Source organism: Sphaeramia orbicularis, chromosome 14, assembly GCF_902148855.1.
Source record: "Sphaeramia orbicularis chromosome 14, fSphaOr1.1, whole genome shotgun sequence".
NCBI lineage: Eukaryota > Metazoa > Chordata > Actinopteri > Kurtiformes > Apogonidae > Sphaeramia > Sphaeramia orbicularis.
In genome coordinates this window covers 34,092,296-34,116,634 of record NC_043970.1, presented here as the reverse complement: position 1 = coordinate 34,116,634, position 24,339 = coordinate 34,092,296, and the positions used below count along the sequence as shown (strand labels likewise).

Genomic DNA, 24,339 nt, shown 5'->3' with positions numbered 1-24,339 from the left:
TTGTGTTTTGTTTGAGGTGAAATATTTAGAAGATTATCTTACTTTTTCTTTTGTTAAAGTGAGCCAGATCACTTGGGGGAGGGTAAACAGGCTGGGGGTGGGCCTGCAGAGCAAGTACTGATGATGGTGTACTGTTGCTTTCCCTCTTTGCCCCGCCTCCTTCAAAGAGGAGATCATATCTACCTGCTCCCTGAATCCTCTCCCATAATTCACCTGACTAAAACAGAGGACTTGACTCTTTCACAGAACAAGAAAAATAAAGACATTTCATTTGCAGGAACTCAAACAGCAAAGGAAGATTTGACAATGGTGTCTGCTGGGCTACAAATGCTGGGCACGGCCCTGGGGATCCTGGGATGGATTGGTGCTATTATTGTGTGTGCCATTCCCATGTGGAAGGTCACTGCCTTCATTGGCAGCAACATTGTCACCTCGCAGACGACCTGGGAAGGAATTTGGATGAATTGTGTGATCCAGAGCACAGGCCAGATGCAGTGTAAAGTCTATGACTCCATGCTGGCCCTCAGCTCTGACCTCCAGGCGGCCCGGGCCCTGACCGTCATCTCTATTGTGGTGGGCATCATGGCTATCCTGCTTGCTGTGGCTGGAGGGAAATGCACCAACTGTGTGGAGGATCCTGCATCTAAAACCAAAGTAGGCATCGCAGCTGGGGTTGTGTTCATTGCAGCTGGGATTCTCTGCCTGGTCCCAGTCTGCTGGACGGCACACAGTATCATCCGTGACTTCTACAACCCACTGCTGGTCAGCGCTCAGAAGAGGGAGCTGGGGGCTGCACTCTACATCGGATGGGGGGCAGCTGCCTTTATGCTGATCGGAGGAGGACTGCTTTGCTGTAACTGCCCTCCCAAGGATGAAGGCTCTTACACAGCCAGGTACAAGGCTGCCAAATCCGATGTCTCGGCACCAGCGTCCGCAAAAGACTATGTTTAAAACAAATGTGGAAGAAGCAGCTGTGATACTGTTTACTGGGACAGATGTACTGGTGCTGCTAGGTTGTGAGTGTTTGTATTTCAAGATATTAAGAAGCAAAAAAGTATTCTTGAGTTTGTCTTCTCATGAGAGGCCTTTGAAGTAAATGAAATGCAAGAGAGGAATCACACTCAATGAGACAACCGAGTTGGAAGGTTAAAGTTTCTTGTATATGTGCAGTTGTTTATATGAACTATAGTCTTTTTTAAGTTTTTAACCTAGAGTAACTGCAGTCTTCATTTTTTGTATGTGGATTCTTCTTTTATAAACTATGTTTTTGGGATTTATGAAATGATGAACACTGTAAATAAATATTTTGTTTACAAATCTGTCATTGTCTGTCCTTGTCCTTTTGTTCACATATATTAAAACAGCATCTGTGTTCCACTGTAGTTTATTCAAAGCCATAAATACACAAACAAACTCTTCAGGCGTTTATTAAGGGCACATTGATGCATAAATATATATTTACTCTAATACTGTGATCAAAACAAGATGCATCCTGGAAAAAATCCCCTGAAAAGCATTTGAGAAGCACCTGTTGTCTTTCCTGTTGATCAGGTATAGGTGTGGCAGGAACACAATCCTTGCACTGTGGTTAGAAACAGGTCTTTGAGCAAACTATTAGCCCACAGGCAAAGGTATTTGTACTTTAAATAGACTCAAAGGAGTATTCTGTATTTGTTAGCAGAGTAAACATTGAAATGTGTTTGATCTTCTACCTGATGTTTTTAGTGTAAGTTTCTATTTAGACTGCATTTTTGCTATACTATAAAAAAATAATTAAATAATTAAAAATGAATCAGTAAAGGTTGCATAGTACTGGGTCACCAACACAGTCTAGGTGAATTCATTCTAATATAATAAATATAGTGTAAAACTCTAAGTCTTCGTGTCTCTTTATCTATTAGCTGAATGAATGAATATTGGATTTCTTCCATAAAAATCCACTTCCTGGTGTAAGTAACTGAACGGACTGACCCTTGTCTAGTGTTTGCTCAAAGCTCTACTTGTGTTTGTGTGAGCACAGGTGGGATCTGGAGCCATTGTTACTGGTCGCCAAGTATTGCTTGAGGAAACAAAGCTTGTATGTGTGGGAACAATGAACAGAGAGAAAACAAGGGTTGTGGGTATCAGGTCTCAGTTTTCCCCTTTTGTCTGCCTGCACAGAAACTCCACCCTGAAAGTTTGAGCCCCAACAGGAAGCCATCATCTTCTCACAGTGAGACTTCAGCACATCAGAGACGAGAAACCACCTCTCCACACTGTCTCAAAGTGGAGTTGGGTGTATAAAGATTTTTGAGGATAAAATATTTCCTTTCGGGTGTAGTTTCTGAGTCCTGGCTGCAGGGGTGTAACGATGGCGTCTCAGGGCCTTCAGATCATGGGTGTGCTGCTTGCCTTCATCGGCTGGTTGGGCACTATCATCGCATGTGCACTTCCCATGTGGAGAGTCAGCGCTTTCGTTGGGGCGAACATTGTCACGGCCCAGGTGATCTGGGAAGGATTGTGGATGACCTGTGTGGTCCAGAGCACGGGCCAGATGCAGTGTAAAGTCTACGACTCAATGCTGGCCCTGTCTCAGGACCTGCAGGCGGCCAGGGCCATGGTGATCATCTCTGTAATTGTTGGGGTGTTTGGGGTCCTCATGGCGGTTGTTGGAGGAAAGTGCACAAACTGCATGGAGGATGAATCGTCCAAAGCCAAAACATGCATTGTGTCTGGGGTGATCTTCATCATAGCCGCCCTGCTCATCATGATCCCGGTGTCGTGGTCAGCTCACGCAGTCATCAGAGACTTTTATAATCCCATTGTGCCCGCCGCTCAGAGGAGGGAGCTCGGGGCTGCGCTCTACATCGGCTGGGGTGCCTCTGGGCTGCTGCTGCTGGGGGGAGGCCTGCTCTGCAACAACTGCCCCCCGAAGGATGGCAGACCCTATGTACCGGCAAAATTCAGCTCTCCAAGAACCGTGTCCGCACATGCGGACTATGTGTGAGTGCTTCGGCTGGAGCTGTAACATAGTTGTCATATTTTACACAAGTACAGTTGAATATTGTTACAATGCATGCAAAAAGGTTTTGCTCATGAAGGTGCTTATTCCTAAACCTTCAAAATCAAGATAAAACCTTTTTCATTTCACTTTGCTTTTACATGATGAGGAAACAATCCCCCTTTAGATTGGACTGATTGTTTTGAAGTTACATTTAGCATAAGAAAAAAACCTTTATCAAGATGGTGGAGATTTATTTGCATGTCTTTTTTATCTATTTAATCTTGCCATGGTTTATAAATTGCCATTGTTGACAACTTGAACTCACCACCACTATGAATATAATGACTGAATACCTGAAATATTCCTATTTCTTATTGTTCCAGAATGTATTTCCACAGTCATTTCTTTTTATTAAATTACTCTAAAAGTATGGGTGGATTCATTTCCATAATGCTATGTCTTTTTTAAAACCCAAGCATTTGTATTGTGTACTTTTTAAAATTAATTTTCATATTTGCATAATGATCAAAAGATGAGGCTTCTTTTTGTTTTCATTCTTTGAACTACTTGTGATTTCTGTCTCCAGTTCACCTTGCTCAAATTCAACTGCTTTGGCTGAAGCTGTAGCACAAAGTACCTTCAGATTTTCAATGACTTCAGTTTAGTTAGTTACAAGTTATGTTGAGCATAATGTTTTTTATAAGGCTACAAAAACTAAAAAAAAAAAAGGTGACTGTGTTCGAGTTTAGCTCCCATTTGTCATTAAAGCAAAAAAGCATTAAATGTGTGGCAGCTGACTCTTTATTTTGTGGTGATTTCTTGCTTGTTTTTTTTTCAGATGGAGTGCTTTCTATCTGTTCTTTATGTAGATATAAACTGAATGAAGTCATGCCATACATGTGTAAACAAAATTTGTATGTCATGTTTTTGTAGATTGTTTCCTTAATCAAAAGAGACCTTTGTAAAACCCAAGCAATTGTAATGCGCACTTTTGATTTAACTGTATAATTGCATGTTGATAAAAAAGGTTTATTGTTTACTCTGTGACTTCTGTCTTGTTTTCACCTTGCTCACACAGACACACTGTAATACAACTAAAACTGAACTTCTCACCAACATCAGTGAGAAGAAAATGTCCTGAATGATATAAGTATTCAGGAATTCAAAGAAGTCGACTCCTGGGAATTTACTGTATCTGCTTGAAATGTTTGCCCTGCTGTAACCGACTGCCCTTGTACTAAGACAGAAATTTACAGTTTCTGTCAAAGTAAAATAGATGTCACAGTTACAGACAACAGCGCACTGCGTATGCTTGAATACATGTTGCTAAGAAACTGTGTAATATCCTCAAAGAATGGATATTTACACTTGTTCCAGTAAGAGCACATCTGCCAAGTCTTGTCAGGATGAAATATCTTAGTTCTTTTAAATGGTTTTCTTTTTGTTTACAGACATTTTGAATTGAAGCCAAATGGACAAGCAAAACAATAGGCCTATTACAATGGTGTCTTTTATTATTTTGTCTCCTCAGCTGGTGTGATCAGCAGTCAGACCAGAGAAAAGGCGAACATTTCACATAATTTGCATCAAAGTAAAAACACCACAAGGAAAATGTAAAGCCAAAACTGTTATGGAACTAACTTGCTTACTTCAACTTTCATGCATCTGTGAACAATTTCACAATATTGTGGCCACTAATTTATGTATCATTGGATAGCTGGCTGTGCATTTGTTTTTCATGGAAAACATCACATAAAACTAAATAACAAATAGGATAAGATGAATCAAACACAAGTGTAAGAAGTAGAATGAATTGATGACATTTGAGTAAAACTATCAAACGTTTTACTCATGAATCTGAAGTAAGTAGGTACAATCTGCTGCATGTTCAAAGAGGAAAAAAACTATGTTGTCAGAAATGCTGTTTATTAACTAAATGGCATATAAAATGAAACTGAAAAATAAAACTGCAAATATCACATGACAAACATAGAAAATCTGCCAGCAGTGAAGAACATGAAAATCGTATTGGAAAGTCTAAGAGTTTGTTAATTGTGAGATTAAAAGAAACAATCTTAACCAAGAAATCCATTAATCTGACATGGCATATACCACAGAGTCTTTGTATTGTTTCCAAACCCAAAGACACAGTGTGTTAGTAAAAGTACAGTAGTTATAATGTAAATCACACTGATAAACAACAGGTTTGTCTTGTATGGAAAGTCAGGTGTGTTTAAAATTGCCTTCACGTGATACAACAGATCAGACAAACTCCTTTCCTGGTGTTGTAGATTTAGGTGGGGAATACTTTGGTCCGTTGTAACGATCTCCACCAGACGGGCATTGACAGCAGAGGAGAGCTCCACCGATCAGCAGCAGTCCTGATGCTCCCCAGCCGACGTACAAACACGCACCCAGCTCCCTCCTCTGAGCGTCGGGGACCATGGGGTTGTAGAAGTCCTTAATGATAGTGTTAGCGGGCAGAGATACAGTGACCAGACACAGTGCTCCACTCAGGATGAAGAAAACCCCAGCAGAGATGGCCACCCTGGCTTTTGCTGCTCTGTCTCCAATGCAGGTGGTGCATTTACCTCCGACAACAGAGAGCAGCAGGCCAAACAGAGAGAACAGGATGGCGATGACGACCATGGCCCGGGCCGCCTGGAGGTCTGGAGGTAGGGCGAGCAAAGAGTCGTAAACCTTGCACTGCATCTGGCCTGTGCTCTGGACCACACAGGTCATCCACAGTCCCTCCCAGATGGTCTGAGCCACCACGATGTTGTTTCCAATAAAAGCAGACACCTTCCACATGGGTAGCATGCAGATCAATATGTTCCCAATCCATCCAAGCACAGCCAGTCCAACACCCAGAATCTGTAGCCCTAAAGATGCCATGACTGTTAGCTGGTTCTCCCTCTCACTCAGAGCTCTTCACTGGGATGAAAGCTCTACCACTGTGGGAAGTTTTATATGACCCTCAGATGCTCCAGAACAGCCCTGTCCTCTGGGTGGGCTTTGGCTTCATTGCTCAGATATAAACATCCGTCATGCTGCCTGAGAGTACAGAGGTGCTTCTCTTTGCCACAGGGGCCCCCTGGTGCCCTAGAGAAAGAAAAGAAGCCTCAACTGTGTGGTCCAGACAAAAGATGGTACATGTTTGATGGACTTAAAAGTGAAATCATGAAACTTGAAAAGGGAAAATAGTCTGCAAAACTTTCAAACAAATAGGTCTATTCTATTTTGAGTCAAATACTGTTCTTGTGTAGAAGTTTGAGGTACTTGTACTTTAGTTTCAATTTGCAGGTTTACACTTGCACTCCATTCCACAGGCAAATATTACACTTTTAACACAAATACATTTGTCTAACAGATTTAGTTGTTTTTCAGATTGCAGCTTTTCATCCTCTTCCTGTCCAGTGAAAACCACATAGCTTCAAATGTGCTGATGTCGAATGTTTCAGAGAAAGTGAAGGATACAGTTTTCCTTTATGGGTTGTATTAAAATTATTCTCTTAAACTGAATAAACCCTTAGAAAAAACACAAAACTGAACAGTTTGCTTTTTATGTGGTTTTAACAGGACAGTGACACAACGAAGATATAATTAGCTTATATAATATGATGCATAACTGTAGTCTGAACTGTAGACAGCATTAAATTTTAACATATATGTATATAAAAAAAAAACATATATGCATTCAATGCATATCAATGCAACAATAAAATTAATCTGAACACACTATATTTAGTTGCGAAACAGTGACAGCAATAATTTTACAGCATATTTTCTTCAAAATATTTACATACTTTTGTCTAAGTAAGGATTTGAATGCATGACTTTAAGTTATAGTGCAATATAGAATAGAATAGAATAGAATAGAATAGAATAGAATAGAATAGATGTTTATCGTCACTGTCACAGGAACAATGAAAATCAGTTTAACAGCTCTGTTCTGTTTTAGCAGCAAAAACACTAAACACTGTATAAAAATATCACACAAAATACTGAAAAATGTAGGCAATGTGCCAAAAGGATAAACAGGGTACAATATTAAATATGCATGTGCTACTAAAGTACTACTAAAACTACTGAAATATACAAAAGCTAACTCCATACTACACGAGAAACCTGTACACAGGTCATGTAAGATGTAAGGTAAGAGTAGGAAAACCACCTGCATGTGTTGTGACTGTTGCACTGAGGCAGGGCCAGTATTGCACTGTCCATTAGAGTGGGTTGGGGGTGGTTTTTCAGCCAGTAAGGTGGTGGTGGGGGGTACATTTAACTGTTTGTGGGTAAACCTGTGCTTGAGTCGGTTGTATTCACATATTAGAATGTTAACGATCTAAATCCTCCACCACTGATTAGAACTAGTTGTAAGTGACATAGCAAAATAGAGTGAAAAAGCAACAGTAAATATTTTTTACTACTCACTCAGATTTAGATGTATTTCCTCCACTCTTCAGTCTGTTGGGTTATGTTTTCTTTCTTGTCGACTTCCTCAACATGTTCAGAATTGCAAAAAAAATAAAATAAAATAAAATGAAAACATGACAGAAAAAGTCAGAAAAACATTACAAAACTAAGTAAAAACACAGCAAACTTGGTAAAAGCAGGGTAAAAGACTAATATTTTTTACAGAAAAAAAGAGTATGTTTGGTCATCCTACTAAAGCAGAGATCTTTTTTTTAAAACTCTGAATCGTGTCCATGTGGACAGCTGAAACTGAAGAGATTTGAAAACAATAGCATGACAACTAATTACAATCAACAAACCTGTAAACAACAAATGAAATACCAAACATAGGCCATGCATAAGTCACTGTATTACCTGCAGTTGATAGATGGGAAATGTCTGCATTAATGTGGACAGGGTGTCAGTGTAGGTGACGCCCAGCTGCACATTTAGTGACCACAGGTGATTCCAATGGGAGCTGCTTTGAAGAGCCAATCAGAAGATGCCAAGTTTTCCTGGTGGGTTTAAAAGCTGCAGGTGAAAACCTCATGCTTTGTGTTACATTGCTGGTGTTGCTGACTTTTAACAGAGTCTGTCTGGTGTGAGAGAGAACCATGACTTCTGCAGGCCTTCAGATTTTGGGTATGTTTCTGGCATGTGTTGGTTTTGTGGGAGACATCATCATCTGCGCCCTGCCTATGTGGAAGGTGTCTGCTTTCATTGGGAATAATATCGTGACCGCGCAGACCTTCTGGGAGGGCCTGTGGATGAACTGTGTGAAGCAGAGCACAGGCCAGATGCAGTGCAAAGTCTATGACTCCATGTTGGCTCTGCCTCAGGACTTACAGGCTGCCCGTGCCCTAGTAGTCATCTCCATCCTGGTTGTCTTCATGGGGATCCTGCTCTCCATCGCAGGAGGGAAATGCACCAACTGTGTTGAAGATGAGGCCGCCAAAGTCAAGGTGGTAGTCACTGCTGGGGTGTCCTTCATCGTCGGTGGTCTCCTGTGCCTCATTCCTGTGTCCTGGTCTGCTAATGAGATCATCAGGAACTTCTACAATCCTGTCATCATCGACGCCCAGAGGAGGGAGCTTGGTGCTGCGCTCTTCATCGGCTGGGGGTCTGCAGGACTGCTGCTGATCGGGGGTGCACTCCTTTGCTGTCAGTGTCAGCGGCGCAAGGACAACAGATACTCTGCCAAATACTCGGCTCCTCGCTCATCCGCTAGTGGAGGGGCCTACGTCTGAAAAACCAGTGACTATTTTAAGTCTGGACACTAGACTACAAGATTGATGTTTTTTTTTTTTTTTTTAATGCTTTTGATGAAATTTTTAATAAATTAAAACTTTTTTTAAAAAAAAGCTTTTCTACCCTTGTGAAACTCCTTCTTTATCTTCTGTCTCATTTTGCTGCAAAATGACCAGTTAATCAAAGATGAGCAACTTTTGGTTTACCTCGTGTATTGACGTCGTTCCTTTCATGCAGTAGAACAACATGAAGGATTCTTTGATGGTTGAATCCAAAGTACCTAGAGCATGTTTCCTCGTTAAAAATGACCCACTATAAAATGGAATCTAAAAGGGAAAGCTTTTTTTTTTTTTTTTTTTTTTTGGGGGGGGGGGGCAGGGCATTGTATCTTAAGATTTGATGTATGGGAAGATCTTCAACATTTAACCGTTAAAACAATTGCCCAACTCGAACATACCTGGCCTACCTTTAATTAAATTGTGTATATTTTTTTTTTCAGTGGCTCTAATTTAATGCAGTAAAACATTTACGAGTTGGCAGATTTCCCTTTTCAACTTTTGTATTCTGCAATATTTGGCTTTCTGTAGCACTTTCCAGTTCAATAATGCAATGTTCACTTTGCACAAACTAATTTTTTTTTTTTTTTTTTTTTTCTCAGTATTGTGTTAAAGCAGTGTGGTCTACACCACACAGTAGCTGCAAGAAGAGCAAAAATAAGTTAACACTTTGTCAAAATGCCTGACTTGACAAACAGTTCATGGATTTAGCTGTCTGGAATGTTACTTCGCCCAAATTTATTTTTTGCTTTCCTGGCTTTTACTGACAGAAGACACTGAAGGCCACAGAAATCTCAGAAATGACTAATAGGGGGGGTGAACTGCAGGTGTTACTCATAACACCAATCTGTTCAGCTGGGAAGGAACTAGTAGCAGCTGAATGTATGTCAACCGTTCATCTGCATATTCACACTTTCCTTTGGAAGCGTGACAGGTTTTCAGTGAACTAAATGCTGACTGTCTGTAAACCACACTGAAACATACTCCTGCTACACCCAGCACTACCATAATAAACCAGGATGACACTTCTTGATTTTAATAGTTGATTTAATGCTTTAAATCAAATACTTTGTGCTTTAATAATTGAACAGGTACTGATACGTTATTATGCGCTGGGCTTTACAAAAATGGTTACTTTTTTGTTCACTTCCACTGCTATTATCAGGTGTAAACTGGTTCCTGCATGAAATCTAAGATGGTACTATATGTGCTTAAGCCTGCCTTCACTTTGCAGACATTAAGTTTGTAATTAGCAATGTAGAAATGGATAACCTAGATTTTTTTTTCCTGTCTTTGCAGGAAAGTTTCTCATACAGTACATGAAAGGTTTGTTGGTGGCCTCCTCCTCTTCCTCCTCCTCCTCCTCCTCATTCATTTCAAGCAGGAATCAGGACAAGCAAGAAACTTGATCCACTTACTAACAGTCTCCTCCCTGTCCTTTTCATACCTGCAGCGCAAAACCCAACAGAGACACAAACAGCCGTGTTTACAGCTGCGTTAAAGCTGATGATCTGCAGCTCACTCACAGTTGGATTTTGTTCAAGTCTCTGCTGACGATCTTAAATACATGCCTTGGATTTACTTTTTGACAGAATGCAGACTCAGCTGGTCGGAATCTGTTTGGCGATTATTGGCTTTCTTGGCACCATCCTCATCTGTGGACTACCTGCCTGGAAGGTGACAGCCTTCATTGGGGCAAACATTGTCACCTCCCAGGTCTTTTGGGAAGGTCTGTGGATGAACTGTGTGATCCAGAGCACAGGACACGCGCAGTGCAAAGCGTATGACTCTATTCTTGCTTTGCCACAGGATCTGCAGGCCTCCAGAGCTCTGATCTGCACCTCCATTGGCGTCAGCGTGGTGGCCATTGGGCTCACTGTGGTCGGTGGTCACTGCACCAACTTTTATCGAGGTGACCAGCGCACAAAGTATAATGTGGGCATATCAGGAGGTGTGGTGTTCATAATAGCGGGGCTCCTTTGTATTATTCCTGTCAGCTGGTCGGCTCACAGCATCATCACAGGTTTCTACAACCCACTTGCCACTGATGAGAGGAGAGGAGAGCTTGGGGCCTCCATATATGTGGGCTGGGCATCCGGAGCGCTGCTTGTTATTGGAGGAGGGGTCCTGTGCAGCACTTATGGATGCTGAAGCAAAAGGAGCGGTGGATAAAACAAACTGCAGCTGATAGTGTGAAAGACATTGTTTCATTCTCTCAACATTTATTTCAACCTCAATTGCACTATGGTGAATTTTACTACTAAATCTATGTAAAATATTGAAATGTGTAAATGTCAGTTGTCGTATTTAAATGCCAGGGGTGTGTTATTCAAAGGGATTACACCAGAATCATGATAAACTAATGTTACAAATGAAGGAAGACATTCTGTTTTTGCTTTGTTTTGTTTTCTTTCTTTTTTTTTATGTTCATTGACTTTAAAAATGAAAGAGAATGAATTAATACAAGTTTTAGGAAAAATCACAGCTTTTCTAAAACCTTTACAGATTTCTAGTATCACATTGAGCTATAACCTTGTGCTTTATGTTTTTAAACCAATGAAAATCTCCCATGGAAATCTGACAGATTTAAGAAAATGGTTCTTCTAAATAATAAAATCTTACTAAAGCTACACACATGTCATATTAATTTGTGTTAAATACTAGCAATAGCAAATGTCATATTTTAATCCTAAATGTGATATTTAGCTCTTTTTTCTTTGTTATACATTCAATCAAGAAAAGTACCTTCTCTATCTTTTGAATGGAAAATAAAGTACATTTGTCTTTTTTACCATAAACAGTGTGTTTTCTCTTTTATTGTATTTTTTTTTTTACTAATACCGATGGTTGGTTTATTGTTCTAAAGCAACAGCCAGTTTTCCAATTGTTCAATGTAATACGGTTTATATAACTGCAAAACTTGGGTATTTTCTGGGGGTGGGGGGTGGGTGGGTAAAAGTGAGATGAACATGATACATTCCCCAAACAATAGAAACCTTTGAGAAAAACAGAAAAAAACCCTTATTATCCACTGTGAGAGATCATTCAGTGTGAAGTAGCGCTGTTTCCACAAGCATAAAAGCCTGAAAAACTTGATTTGTATCTGGCCAAGGTGTGTTTATCTCTATCTTTATATTTACATGCTGCACAACATTTGCCTTCCTCTGTTGATCTTTGTGTCATCTGACTACTTAACATAACAGCAAAATGCAACAGCAGCTGCGAACAAACTGTCCTGCATTTTAACAGAACAAGACAAGAGAAAAGCAGCCCCGTGTTTTCTTCTAAAATCCTCAGAGGGAAACATAAAAAATGTAATGGTTTTTGGTGTAATTTGTGAATTTTTTATGGAACATTTTTTGTTTTTTCCTCTTTAACACTGAGTTGAATGTGGAGTTTTTAGATGGAAGGCCGGGGCAGACAGATTGGAGGCCTGGTACTTTGTCTGATTGGTGTTTTAGGAGTGTGTTTAATATGTGGACTACCAATGTGGCGGGAGACATCTTTTGTAGGAGCTAATATTGTGACTGCTCAGTCGGTAAGCCAGCAACACACTTATTGTGTCGGACAGCACCAGTGCTCTCCAAAGTTTCCATATTTGTTTTTTCTAAACACCCAAAAGAGAATTGTGGCATTTTCTTGCAACCAAAACTGAAAAATCCATTGTGATCTTCCATAATATTTTAATTTTGTGCTGAAAATTAAACCACACATCATAGTATTTTTTTTTAGGTATTTTACTTTTGGAATGTAAAGGATAATAAGATAAGATAAGATAAGATAAGATAAGATAAGATAAGATAAGATAAGATAAGATAAGATAAGATAAGATAAGATAAGAATGAAAATACAATTTTAAAAAAAATTGTTTTTTTTTGAAGTAATGGTTAGAGACTGTATCCAATATGTCAACAAGAAGAGCAAAAAATGAACAATATATTCAAGGAAATGAACAAAAGCAAACAAAAAAATGAATAAAACAACCAGGAAAATGCACAAAATAATCAGAAAAATGATCAAAAGTAAAAAAGAAATGATAAATAAATGGACAAAAATACATAAAATAAGAAAAAAAAAATTGGGAGACACAGTAAAAACAGATTCCAAGTCTCATTTTGAGTCCTGACCTTGTGTAGGCCGTCGACCAAACAACAATATATCACCTAATGTATCATGACACTATGGGGATGGGAATCAGCTAAGCATGAAGGGTAAGATGTAGCGAGAAGAGCAAACAGTAAGTAGTATATGGATTCTTATTTGTAATCTCACTGTTCTGGACTTTTTGTGGGTATTTTGGTAAAGAAACGACAGGAAAAAATGATAAATAAGAGAGACATTAAATCTGAGACTTCAGTGCATTGTTGGTGCCCTAAACCACTATACAGCAAAGATTTAACAGCCTGTTAGCAGACCTTAGTTGCATGCCACTGATTCCTATTTTGTCTTAATGGTCTCAAAAATGCCAACAAATATGTACACTTTAGAGTAGGGGTGTGAAACATACGGCCCATGGGCCAAAACCAGACCACTAAAGGGTCCAATCTGGCCTGTGGGATGAATCTGTGAAATGCAAAAATTACACTGAAATATTAACTGCCAAGGGTGCCAAAATAATTTTAGTTCAGGGGTTACATACAGACCAATATGGTATTAAGTGGGTCAGACCAGTAAAATTCTATCATAATAACCTATAAATAATGACAACTCCAAGTTTTTCTCCTTGTTTTAATGTAAAAAAAAAAAGTCAAATTACATGAAAATGTTCACACTTACAAGCTGTCTTCTCACAAAAACATGTGAATAACCTGAACAAATATGAGCAATGTAAAATGTCTTAAGAGAAATCAATGTAATTTTAATGATATTATGCCTGTTACTGAATGTTTTGTGCATTTGTAGATCCACTGCGATCTGTTAGTTGTAGAAATGATAAGCTGGGGCACAATACTGTGAAAATTGCACTTATTTTTCTTTTAGGTTGTTCGTGGTTATATATGTTATTCACATTTCTTTAAAGAACACTTTGTAGATGTAAAAATGTACATAATGTATTTTTACTTTTTCACTTTAATCTTACTGATCTGGCCCACTTGAGATCATATTGGTCTGTATGTGGCCACTGAACTAAAATGCATGTGACGCCCCTGCTTTGGAGTGAATCTGAACTTCTACATCGGGGTGTCAAACATGCGGCCCGCGGGCCAAATCCGGCCCACCAAAGGGTCCAACCCGGCCCGCGGGATGAACTTGGATAGTGTAAAAATTACACTGAAGATATAATCAACCAAGAGTGTTGAACTAGTTTTAGTTCAGGTTCCACATACAGACTATTGTTATCTCAAATAAAATAATAACATAATAACCTATAAATAATGACTCCAAATTTTCTTCTTGGTTTAATGTGGAAAAAATATCATGTTATGCTGATGAATAATGACAACTTCAAAATGTTCTCCTTGTTATAGTGCAAAAACTAACATTAAATTCTGAAAATATTGACATGAACAAATTATCTTTAACAATGAAATGAGAATAACCTGAAATGTCTCAAGAAAATTGAATGCAATTTTAACAATATTCTGCTTGTTATTAAATGTTTTGTGCCTTTATAGAACTGATCCATAATGCTCATGTATTAGTTGAGGCATAATATTTTTAAAATTGCACTTAATTTTCTATAGAAATTTCAGTTTTTTCAGATAATTCACATCTTTTTTGTTTGGATAGTTTGTAAATGTAAATATTTTCATAATTTAATGTTTTCAATTTTTTGGTTTTTGTTTCTTTTGCACTAAAACAAAGAGGAAGAAATGAAAAGGAGTTGTCATTATTTATCGGTTATTATGCTATTATTTTTTGGTCCGGCCCACTTGAGGTTAAATTGAGCTGAATGTGGCCCCTGAACTACAATGAGTTTGACACCCCTGTTCTACATGAACACAGAAGTGAATTGTCACCACAAAACCATCAGCTCAGGATGTATTTAAACTTGAATTTCTCACAGAGGACTCGTCTTGTCTGTTTCAGGTTTGGGATGGCCTGTGGTTGCACTGTGTCTTCCAGTCTACAGGTCAGATGCAGTGTAAGAGACACACAACGTCCTCCCCTGTGCCCTCTGACCTACAGGCTGGACGTGCTCTTACACTGGCCTCCATCATCACCGGTTTCCTCGGCTTCATCATCACCCTCCTCGGTGGCGGAGTGGTCAACTGCAGTGGACAGCAGCCTAACACCATGGAGCCGCCTTCCACCAGATCCTCTAAAAAGAAGGTACTGCTGTTTTGAAGTTTCCAAAGGTGTATTGTATATTTGTTATACCACAGACAGCTCAGCCTTTCACCATGCACTCACTGGTCTTTTGTATGTATGTAGAGATTTATTTAATTCTGAATAATAATACCCTGTATCCGTAGTCATTAACAGACCAAGATCTTACAACACAAAATGAAGTTACCATTAATGAAATTGTCAGTTATTGTTGATAATCTAAGAAATACCATACAATAAAAAAAGTCATTAAATTTCAATAGAATGAACATCATATTAAAACCATGATCTGTAGCATTTCTGCATCACATTATCTAAAAACAACGAGCCTTATCTTCTTACTTTCTATCAAATAGAGAAATATGTAATTGTCTTCCTTGAAACAGCCTGTTTCATTTATTCATTCATCAGTGGTGTCATTTAATTTAATTATAATGTTACTTGCAGCTATTTCATGACATGTGACATAATATGAATACACATCATTTGGTGTATATTAGGTGTAGTATAAGTCAATATTATCTTAGTTATTATCTTAATCATTACCTTACATTTCTTTGTTCACAAATGTGCAGAGATGGATGAAAACAACTCCCATGATCCTCTTCTACTTCTTCTACATTTATTCTGATTGTTTTGATTGAGAGACACCACAGACCACAAATTACATTCTGCACTTGATCATGTCACTTGACAAGATTTCTTGGATTAAGATTTTTAAATCTAGAAATAAGTATGTCTACACATGTATGAACACTTAAAATGAGAAATTAAGTCTTAAAACAAAATAAATTATCCAACACTTCAAAATCTAATTTTTTTTTTTTTTTTACTTTTGGTGAGAACCAAATAATTTGCAGTGTGTACAGTTAAAGTCTTTTAACATATACAAGTTTTGAGGCTTGTATGACTTTAATGCAGTGTATTTCAATCTTGGGGTCGGGACCCCTCGTAGGGTTGCCTGGAATTCAAATGGGGTTGCCTGAAATTTCTAGTAATTGATAAAAATAAAAACTTACTAATAAAAAATACATGGTGAGTTGACAGAGACAATCACAATCCATAAAAGACAAGACAAACTCTGAAGCTGAAACTGAAGCACTGTGGTACTGTTTATCTTTCAAATGTTCATTGTGGTCGGTTTCAGATGCTGCAGTTCTTTCATAATTCATAGTTTGAGTTCTTGTTTGTTCAGTATTAATTGTCAGCCTTGTAAATCCAAGCTGGACTGACTGTACATATCCTGACCAAGGAAAACAAAATTCTCACTTTGTGCAGTAATCTACACCTGGCTTTTCTGCCTCCGTCCATAATAATATACATTATATAGACTAAATGTCTAAAATTACCGTTTATTTGCAACATAGTATAGCAAACTATTACATGATCAAAAACAAATTAATTTTAGCAAAAAAAAATGTCTCCGTTTTGAATGTCTGGGGTCACCAGAAATTTGTGATGTTAAAATGGGGTCATGAGCCTAAAAAGGTTGGGAACCACTGCTTAATGGTTTACTATTGTGACCACTTTCACTAATTATCTCATTTATTTTTCTCCAAACAACACCATTGCCAAAAAAATTATTAGAGCTAAAGGCTACAATATAAATAAGCTTTTGACAGTTCAGTGATGATGCTTGTGTAACCGACATCTTTTGTTTTCCAGGCTTGTCTGTTGGGCGGGGCTCTGTGTATCCTGTCTGGTATCCTGTGTCTGGTGTCAGTCAGCTGGTCAGCCGTGATAACCATCTCAGTCTACAACGACCCACTGGTGGCTTCACCCCTAAGGAGGGAGGTGGGCTCGTCCATCTACATCGGCTGGGCCTCCTGTGTTCTGCTGCTGCTCGGAGGGACCCTGATCTGTCTGGTCTGTGGGGAGAAGCAGAGACCCCCGGCTTCCTTTTACTCATACATGCCATACAGCAGCGGGCAGCTCAGTAACAGAGATACACTGAGGTCTGAGGACGTGAGGTCCAACAGCTCTATGATGTCAGATCAAAGGCCACGCAGGATGGTGCAGCACGTAACCGAGGTGCATGCCCATGAGTCTGCCTCCCTGAATAAAGCTCATAGTGATCTGTTTGATCAGGCTCAGGGAAGACGACCACAACATGACCAGGTGAGTTTTCAACATAATCCATCAAACAGATCAGACATAGCAGAGAGCTTATTCATGGCAAGGAAGCCAAATCTGGAGCGTGATGTTTCCAGCAGAGCCTCAAAAGTACAGAGTGAATATTATTACATCATGCCCTGATCTGAATGAAACAGGAACTAACTTTATGTTTTCAATAAAAGATAAACATTCTGTGGTCACGGGTGTGTTCGGGAACGTTTCCAATAGTCATGTACATTGTCACTCCAGAGGACGATGAACTCATTTTATAGTGAGAGCTAAGTTTACTTTTTTGTTTTCCAACCTTGTACACAAGAATATAAAACACTTAACCTTTTTTTTTTTTTTTTTTTTTTTTTACTCCTGTGGATTATGAAAAACAGTGCAAAAGGAAGGGACTCTTGTTGCAGATTTTGTTTGCTAAGTCTATGAAAGATGTCTATTAGGAACCTGGTCATTTTGTTGTTCTGGTTTTGTTAACTATCACTGTACTTTCTTTGGACAGTTCAATAAAGGTTGACTTCCATGCTATTGATTACAGTGGATTTTCTTTCTGTCTTTGTTTTGTTTTTTTGTTTTTTGTTTTTGTTTTTTTTGCTTGTTTTATTCATTCAAAACAGAACACATTTTAAAATGAATGAAGCCACTGACCAGATAAAGATCAGCATTTTATTTTCCAGTATAAATATGATACCACAGCATTGTCTACCAACAGTGTAAATGTAATTATATGTTCATTCACTAGCTGAAGACTGTCTCCTTAAGCCATGTTTAGCCTCTTTAAAGTCAGTGAGATCACCCACTGTATGTTCAGAGGCAACAAAGTTTATGAGTAACAGAAACTTAAACAAAAGTACACATCAAAAACAGATTCAGCCATGGCATCCTTAAGTATTTTAGTGTTGTGTTCATGGATACTGCTGTAAAATTGTTAATACATTATTTATTTGCTCAAAAAAATTAATCAGGATCAGGATGACCTGAATTTGGAAATGCCAAGTTTTGCTGTCAAGGATCAGATAATTCTCGTTAAAATTTTTTCAAAGCATCATTGGTTGGAATCACTTTGATTTCCAGCACAATCTTTTCAATATTCCCAAAAGCATACTATTGGTAGTTTAAAAATAGAACTATAGACTATAGTGTGATTTCCAGATTAGAACTCGGAGGTCTCTTTGAAGGACTTTATTTAAAGAGATAGAAAACAACACAATAAAACCATTCAAGACAAAGTAAAATCAGTTATGTAAATACATTTTATTTGATTATTTTTTGGGCAAATTCCTTTTTTTTACATTTTCATTAGATTTTAAACATTTGACTAAGTCATGTGCAAAATATAAATATGTTTTGGATGAATACATTAATTCATTGATTGTATTATGATATTTGACCAAGTTTAAAGTTTTATCCACTTTGTTTCTGAATGCACTTTTCTGTTGGGATCAGAATAATCCTGTTTTTTGGCTCACAAGTTTCCAGATCCCTCCAAAAAGTTATAAACAACACATGGTGGAGGTTTGATCCAGATTAAAATCCAGAATGGACCACTGTACATGTTCTACGTATAAACTTTAACTCTACTAAAGACTGGGCCCAGGTGGTGATGTGTACCATGTGACCTGCCTCTACAAATAAGGCAAAAGGAAATGCCATGTAGGGATTCTCAGGAGGTAGAGCAGATCGTCCAATAACCAAAGGGTTGGTGGTTCTGACTGTTTCATTTTTGAGTTGATTATTGTAATTTAATTTGTTTTCCTTTGTGTTATTATCATTTTCTCTGTGAAGCACTCTGTACTTTGTTCACAAATAAAGTGTATAATAATATGCTTCTCAGAGTTTTGTCACTTCCACGTTTCTAGCCTCAGTATGGCCTAAGAAACACCTGAGACTTTGGTTTGATACTTTGTGGTTGACAGTGAGTCTGCTTTGGTAAGACTTCCTCAGAAACCAGTGTCAGCTCCAGAGAGGTAAGATCACAAACTCCTCCTTCGTTAACAACAAAGCTTGTACATGAGTAAAACACTGTTAAAGTCTGCTGCGAGTGGGTATCTATCTGCCCATTTGTCTCTCAGCCACACCAGGCTCTCTTTGAATACTTAGAAAGAGCATCATCATGTTTTCTGCAAAGACAGATTCTGGGTTTGTCCTGGCCATCATTGGCTCTTGGGGAGCATCTTCATCTTCTGTGCTCTCCCTGCTTGGAAAGTTTTAACTTTCAGCAATATTATCATTAACTCCACCAAGGAGGTAATGTTTTTCCCAGCACTGATTTGTCTGTTTGTTTGTCTGTTTGTGTGCAAGATAACTCAAAAAGTTATTGATGGATTTGGATGAAAATTTCGGGAAATGTTGATACTGGCACAAGGAACAAATGATTAAATTTTGGTGGTGATCGGGGTTGGGGGCCACGGGGGCCCACTGATCTGCCTTGGCGGAGGTCTGCACTCTCCGAGTGCTTTTCTAGTTGATCATGTGATCTGGGAGGGTTTGTGGATGTCCTGTCTTAACCAGATTAGAGGTCAGAGGCAGTGTAAAGTCTGTGATGCTCTTTTGGCTCTACCTGAAAACCTGCAAGTCACTAGAGTACTCATCATCATCACCGTCATTGTTGAGGTCTTCGGGATCCTTCTTGGTATCGTCGAGGGCAAATGCACCAACTTTCTCTTTACCGAGAAGGTTTTTTTTTTTTTTTTATCTTTTAAAATGTTGCTCTCGAGGGGTGGGGGTGACTTATGGGGGGAAAAAGAAAATAAGGGATGAGCTTTGTTTGAAGGAACTTCTGTGACTTTTGTGAACATGTACCATGTGTACATATGCACCATGTAATACTGATGCTCAATAAATAAAATTAAATAAATAAATAAATAAATCATAAAATAAAATAAAATAAAATAAAACGTTGCTCTGAAATTTTGTAGGTACGCACAATAAATTTAGAATTTTACAAAGCATATCTGTGAAGATGTGAAATCTGTGCAAGCGTTTTGAATATGCATGTTTTATTTCAATAAGAGATGCAGGCATGTTTTTATCAATTTCTACAAAACAAACCATCATATATGACAGCTGACATGATACTTCTGTGCCTCCTTGTGGAAGGACTGTAAGCAATAAAAGGTTCACTCTAATCTATTTTCATATTTGCAAAATGCTAAATTTTATATTGAAAAAAGATACATACATGCAAATTCAACAAACTAACCCTCTGAACCATGCAAGAACAGAGAGATTAAATATTGTTTTGAGCCAGATGGAAAGGTTGTGTGTTGTAGAGTGTGTATGTATGTGTGAGGGGAGGGGCTTGCATGTTTCAAACAGGTTTTTCTGCGCACTAGCTGCTGCTAGAATGAAACTAATTTTCTCCCAGGAGATTATGTTCCTCCTCATCACTCCGTTCTTGTTACACAAAAACATCCTCCTTTCGCAGGCATTATACACATGCTTAAGCGTACTGGCATAAGATGTGGACACATATTGAGCGGTGAGTTAACATGTGTATTAACTTTGGGATCATATTAAGTAAGAATCACATTTTTTATCCCTGTTTTACATGTCCAGCCCAGTTTGTTTGACAAAAATGCAAAACAATCATGAAACTGAAACATGTTTAATACCAAGAGGCTGATCATTCTTTGTGCTTTACACAACTCTGTATATTTTCCAAATAATCTTGTCACACATAAACAATGTGAGAGGAAATAGATGACGTTGAAGTTTCACAGCCACCTGTCTTTCTCCTTGTTTTCTCTCTGTCTTCTGTCAACCTCCTCCCCCTTTTTTTTGTCCCTATAGAGTAGGTGTGGTGCAGTCACACCTGACCAGTAGCACACAGGCAGCCGCTCAAGTGACAGAAAAGAAAGAACACTCCACAGCAGACAAAAAAAGAGAGAAGGGAAAGAGAGAGGGGGGAGGAGAAGACAGGAGGATAGGACGGCATTTGGGGATACAAAGAGGGAGGGACAGAAACAGAGGAAAAAACGACTGTAAACAAATGAGGCCATACTGAGGCACACCTGGAGGCTGAACAGACAGGACTCTGCTTCTATTCTGTTGTAGGAAAAGACAACCAACAACTACTACTGAGGCAGAAATGGAAGTGTATGAAAAAGGAAACTCTGCTAACTGACAAGAGGGATAGACAACCAGAACCGGCTGAAAGATACATAAAAGTGTTGCAACCAGAAAGACCGGGTGTGAGGACCAAAAGAACACATTAGAGCAATTTTTTAAGGAGTGTGAAGATTTTTTCAACAGCTTCGAGGCTCTCTACAGCGTCACCATGGCCTCTCTTGGGATGCAGATGCTGGCCAGTGCCCTGTGTCTCCTTGGTTGGGCAGGGGTCATCATCAGCTGTATACTGCCCATGTGGCGGGTCACAGCCTTCGTGGGAAGCACCATCGTCACCTCTCAGACCATCTGGGAGGGCATCTGGATGACCTGTGTGGTTCAGAGCACGGGGCAGATCCAGTGTAAACCCTACGAGTCATTACTTGCTCTCAGCGCGGACCTCCAGGCTGCACGTGCCCTTACTGTCCTCGCCATCACCACAGGAAGTGCGGGCCTCATTCTGGCCTTCGTAGGGGGGAAGTGCACCCGGTTCTTGGATGAAGAAGCACCTGGAGTTAAGGGTAAGGTGGCTGTAGCGGCCGGGGCGGTGCTGATCGCCACAGGCCTGCTGTGTTTGATCCCAACATCGTGGGCAGCCGGAGCAGTGGTGAGGAAGTTCTACAGCGCCTCCATAGATGCTCAGCGGAGGGAGATCGGCGCTTGTCTCTACATCGGCTGGGGAGCATCAATCCTGCTGATTCTGGGAGGGGGGTTGTTCATCAGCTCGACGTGCCCCCTCAAAGCCCACGACACAGACAAGAGCCCCTCTGTCAGGTATCTGGTGGTCCGCTCCTCTAACGGGTCCAGCAGGATCCCATCAACTCGGTCTCAGCCGGTGGGACCTGTGATGACCCGGTCTCAGAGCTACGGGGGCGCATCCACTGGGATTCCGATGCACACGAGGCCTTCGTGGGAAAACACACCTGAGAGGGGACTGAGGCAGGACTCTGAACGATCATGGGCACCATCTACAAAGTCTCAAATGCAAAGACCGGGTTCTACAAAATCAGAGCAAAGTGAGGCACTGTCTACAAAGTCTCAGCTGAAAAAAGCAGAAATGGAAGAGGAGTCATCAGACTTGGTTAAGAGTGACAATGAAGACACATCATCAAATCCTGCAAAAACATACCTATAGTACCGTAAAACAGTATACATGTTTGTTTTGTTTTCTTTTTCTTTCTTTCTTTCTTTCTTTAAGAAGTCTCTAGAAGTCATTTACTGATTTTATAATAGTTTGCAGATGATGCTTAGTCATTAATGTTGGCATTGTGTTAATGTTATGGTGATATTTCATAATGTTTAAAAGAAAGAGAGAAGAGACACATTGCTATTTTCATCCGTACCCAGATGATACGTCATATAACATCCACTGCTGTTTTTTTGTTTGTTTTTTTTTGTTTTTTAATACAGCAGTACATTAGAACCAGGTGAATGTGAATAATATTACAGTTTTGTTCTTTTCTTTTGTGAAGTTTGCATTTTAATGTGTTAACTTGTTGGCAACATGTTGAACATGTTGGTTTTAGCCTCATTATTAAGTTTAAATGCACTAAAAGAGGGTGAATGAAGCATCAACACTGACAGGCACTGAATGCAGCTTGAGCAATTAACTGCAGAATGGAAGTGAGACAGAAACAGTATATTTGGGCCTATTTTGACTCTGTTTTACCATTATTTTACATCATTACATGAGTTTTCCTTTTTTTTTTTTTTTTTTTTTTTTAACATTGCTTGTGAGTTGATTTGATGAGCGTTATTGATATGAAAATGCAGTGATGTTACAGATAAACTGTTACACTCATATCAAATATCAGTTTAAAAAAAAAAAAAAAAAAAAAAAAAAATATATATATATATATATATATATATATATATATTTTTTTTTTTTTTTTTTTTTTTTTTTTTTTTTTTTTCTGGAGATATTTTGTTTTTTATCTCTGAATATTTAATTTGGAAAGATTATAGTCATTTATTATTCAATAAAGCTGATTTTCAGTTATTCAAGTGTTTCCATCATGCTTTTCTGTACGATCTAACCATGTCAGACTGTTAAGTATATTACTGTCAACCTCTCTTTAGCATCACCCTGGACATTCAGCTCTTTGTCAGGGTATTAAAATCCACAGGACAAACAGGTTTGACAGAGACTGGTTTAACCTGAGAGGAAAGAGTCACATAGTGTTTGCAGATTGTCTAAACTCAGTTTCAGTGAATCATGTTTACAGAACATTTTCCGTTTCAGTTTTGTTCAATTAAATGAAGTGTGCAAAATGACAAAATGTAAAATCCAAAACAGTTTTAAAGAACACTGTGTTGTAGATTAATGACTTTAAAGCAGCAAAATGATGTGTAGAATATAGAAACAGAGTACACAAAATGTTGTGAGAACATACACTATATTTAAACAACTTAATGGTAATTTACAGAATTATCAAAGCATATATGATTTTGTTCATTGACTTGAAATATTTCAGATGTTAGTTTTAGCACAGTAATAAGTTTAACAAAAGCTCCCTCATTCAGTGTCATAATTTGAAACACTGGGGCACTAGGGCAAAATGTTTCACCATAACAAGCTATCATCCCAGTATAGATAGAAGCAGGTAAAATGTATCACTGTTTGCAATGAAATGAAAAATGTTCCTGAGGTTCAGCTGCTCAACATGACTTTGTCTGACTCACCTGTGGATGGCGGCCTGTTACACCTGCCAGCACTGATGCTCCTTCTCATCTCATCCTCGTCTGAAACACTGCCATCATGTGGACAGAGTTCCACACAAACATGGATAATTCCCCATGGACTTTGTTTCCGGTCAAATGTCCAATGTTTACTTTCCTTTGAGCGCTCTTGATACCCAAAAGTTGAATTTAAAATCAGTAAATTCAACATGAACATCTACTGTTTGATGTCTGATCAGTTAAATATGAATTTATGGATAAATCATGAATTCCTATATAAAACTGGGCTAAAACTGCAACTAATGAAGAGCTAAAAAGGGCTCCTAATCAACATGTTTGTGTTTAGTTTTGGTATATTGCAACCCAACATGATCAATAAACTGAAGTCATATTGTCATTTTATATTAAAAATAGCAAACTCAC

At 38.8% G+C, this 24,339-nt stretch overlaps 7 protein-coding genes across 7 annotated transcripts; 6 read left to right on the top strand and 1 right to left on the bottom strand.

Annotated features, from left to right (window-relative positions):
* Nucleotides 1–197: 197 nt before the first annotated feature.
* On the top strand, nt 198–1,324 carry LOC115433240 (claudin-4-like). The gene has a single exon (XM_030154546.1). The coding sequence runs from the start codon at nt 307–309 to the stop codon at nt 949–951; it is 645 nt and encodes a 214-aa protein (XP_030010406.1). The 5' UTR covers nt 198–306; the 3' UTR covers nt 952–1,324.
* A 917-nt stretch (nt 1,325–2,241) lies between these two features.
* On the top strand, nt 2,242–3,063 carry LOC115433241 (claudin-4-like). The gene has a single exon (XM_030154547.1). It carries the CDS (start codon nt 2,351–2,353, stop codon nt 2,984–2,986), a length of 636 nt encoding a protein of 211 aa, XP_030010407.1. The 5' UTR covers nt 2,242–2,350; the 3' UTR covers nt 2,987–3,063.
* Nucleotides 3,064–4,736: 1,673 nt separating this feature from the next.
* cldn29 (claudin 29) lies at nt 4,737–5,894 on the bottom strand. Its single transcript, XM_030154549.1, has one exon. It carries the CDS (start codon nt 5,876–5,878, stop codon nt 5,246–5,248), a length of 633 nt encoding a protein of 210 aa, XP_030010409.1. The 5' UTR covers nt 5,879–5,894; the 3' UTR covers nt 4,737–5,245.
* A 2,158-nt stretch (nt 5,895–8,052) lies between these two features.
* cldnd (claudin d) lies at nt 8,053–8,685 on the top strand. Its single transcript, XM_030154548.1, has one exon. The coding sequence runs from the start codon at nt 8,053–8,055 to the stop codon at nt 8,683–8,685; it is 633 nt and encodes a 210-aa protein (XP_030010408.1).
* Nucleotides 8,686–10,188: 1,503 nt separating this feature from the next.
* LOC115433244 (claudin-4-like) lies at nt 10,189–11,540 on the top strand. Its single transcript, XM_030154550.1, has one exon. The coding sequence runs from the start codon at nt 10,336–10,338 to the stop codon at nt 10,891–10,893; it is 558 nt and encodes a 185-aa protein (XP_030010410.1). The 5' UTR covers nt 10,189–10,335; the 3' UTR covers nt 10,894–11,540.
* Nucleotides 11,541–11,951: 411 nt separating this feature from the next.
* On the top strand, nt 11,952–17,623 carry LOC115433225 (claudin-4-like). The gene is made up of 3 exons (XM_030154516.1): nt 11,952–12,280; nt 14,773–15,015; nt 16,678–17,623. The coding sequence occupies exons 1-3, from the start codon at nt 12,146–12,148 to the stop codon at nt 17,266–17,268; spliced, it is 969 nt and encodes a 322-aa protein (XP_030010376.1). The 5' UTR covers nt 11,952–12,145; the 3' UTR covers nt 17,269–17,623.
* A 3,287-nt stretch (nt 17,624–20,910) lies between these two features.
* LOC115433114 (claudin-4-like) lies at nt 20,911–22,411 on the top strand. The gene has a single exon (XM_030154344.1). It carries the CDS (start codon nt 21,410–21,412, stop codon nt 22,370–22,372), a length of 963 nt encoding a protein of 320 aa, XP_030010204.1. The 5' UTR covers nt 20,911–21,409; the 3' UTR covers nt 22,373–22,411.
* The last annotated feature ends 1,928 nt before the right edge of the window (nt 22,412–24,339 follow it).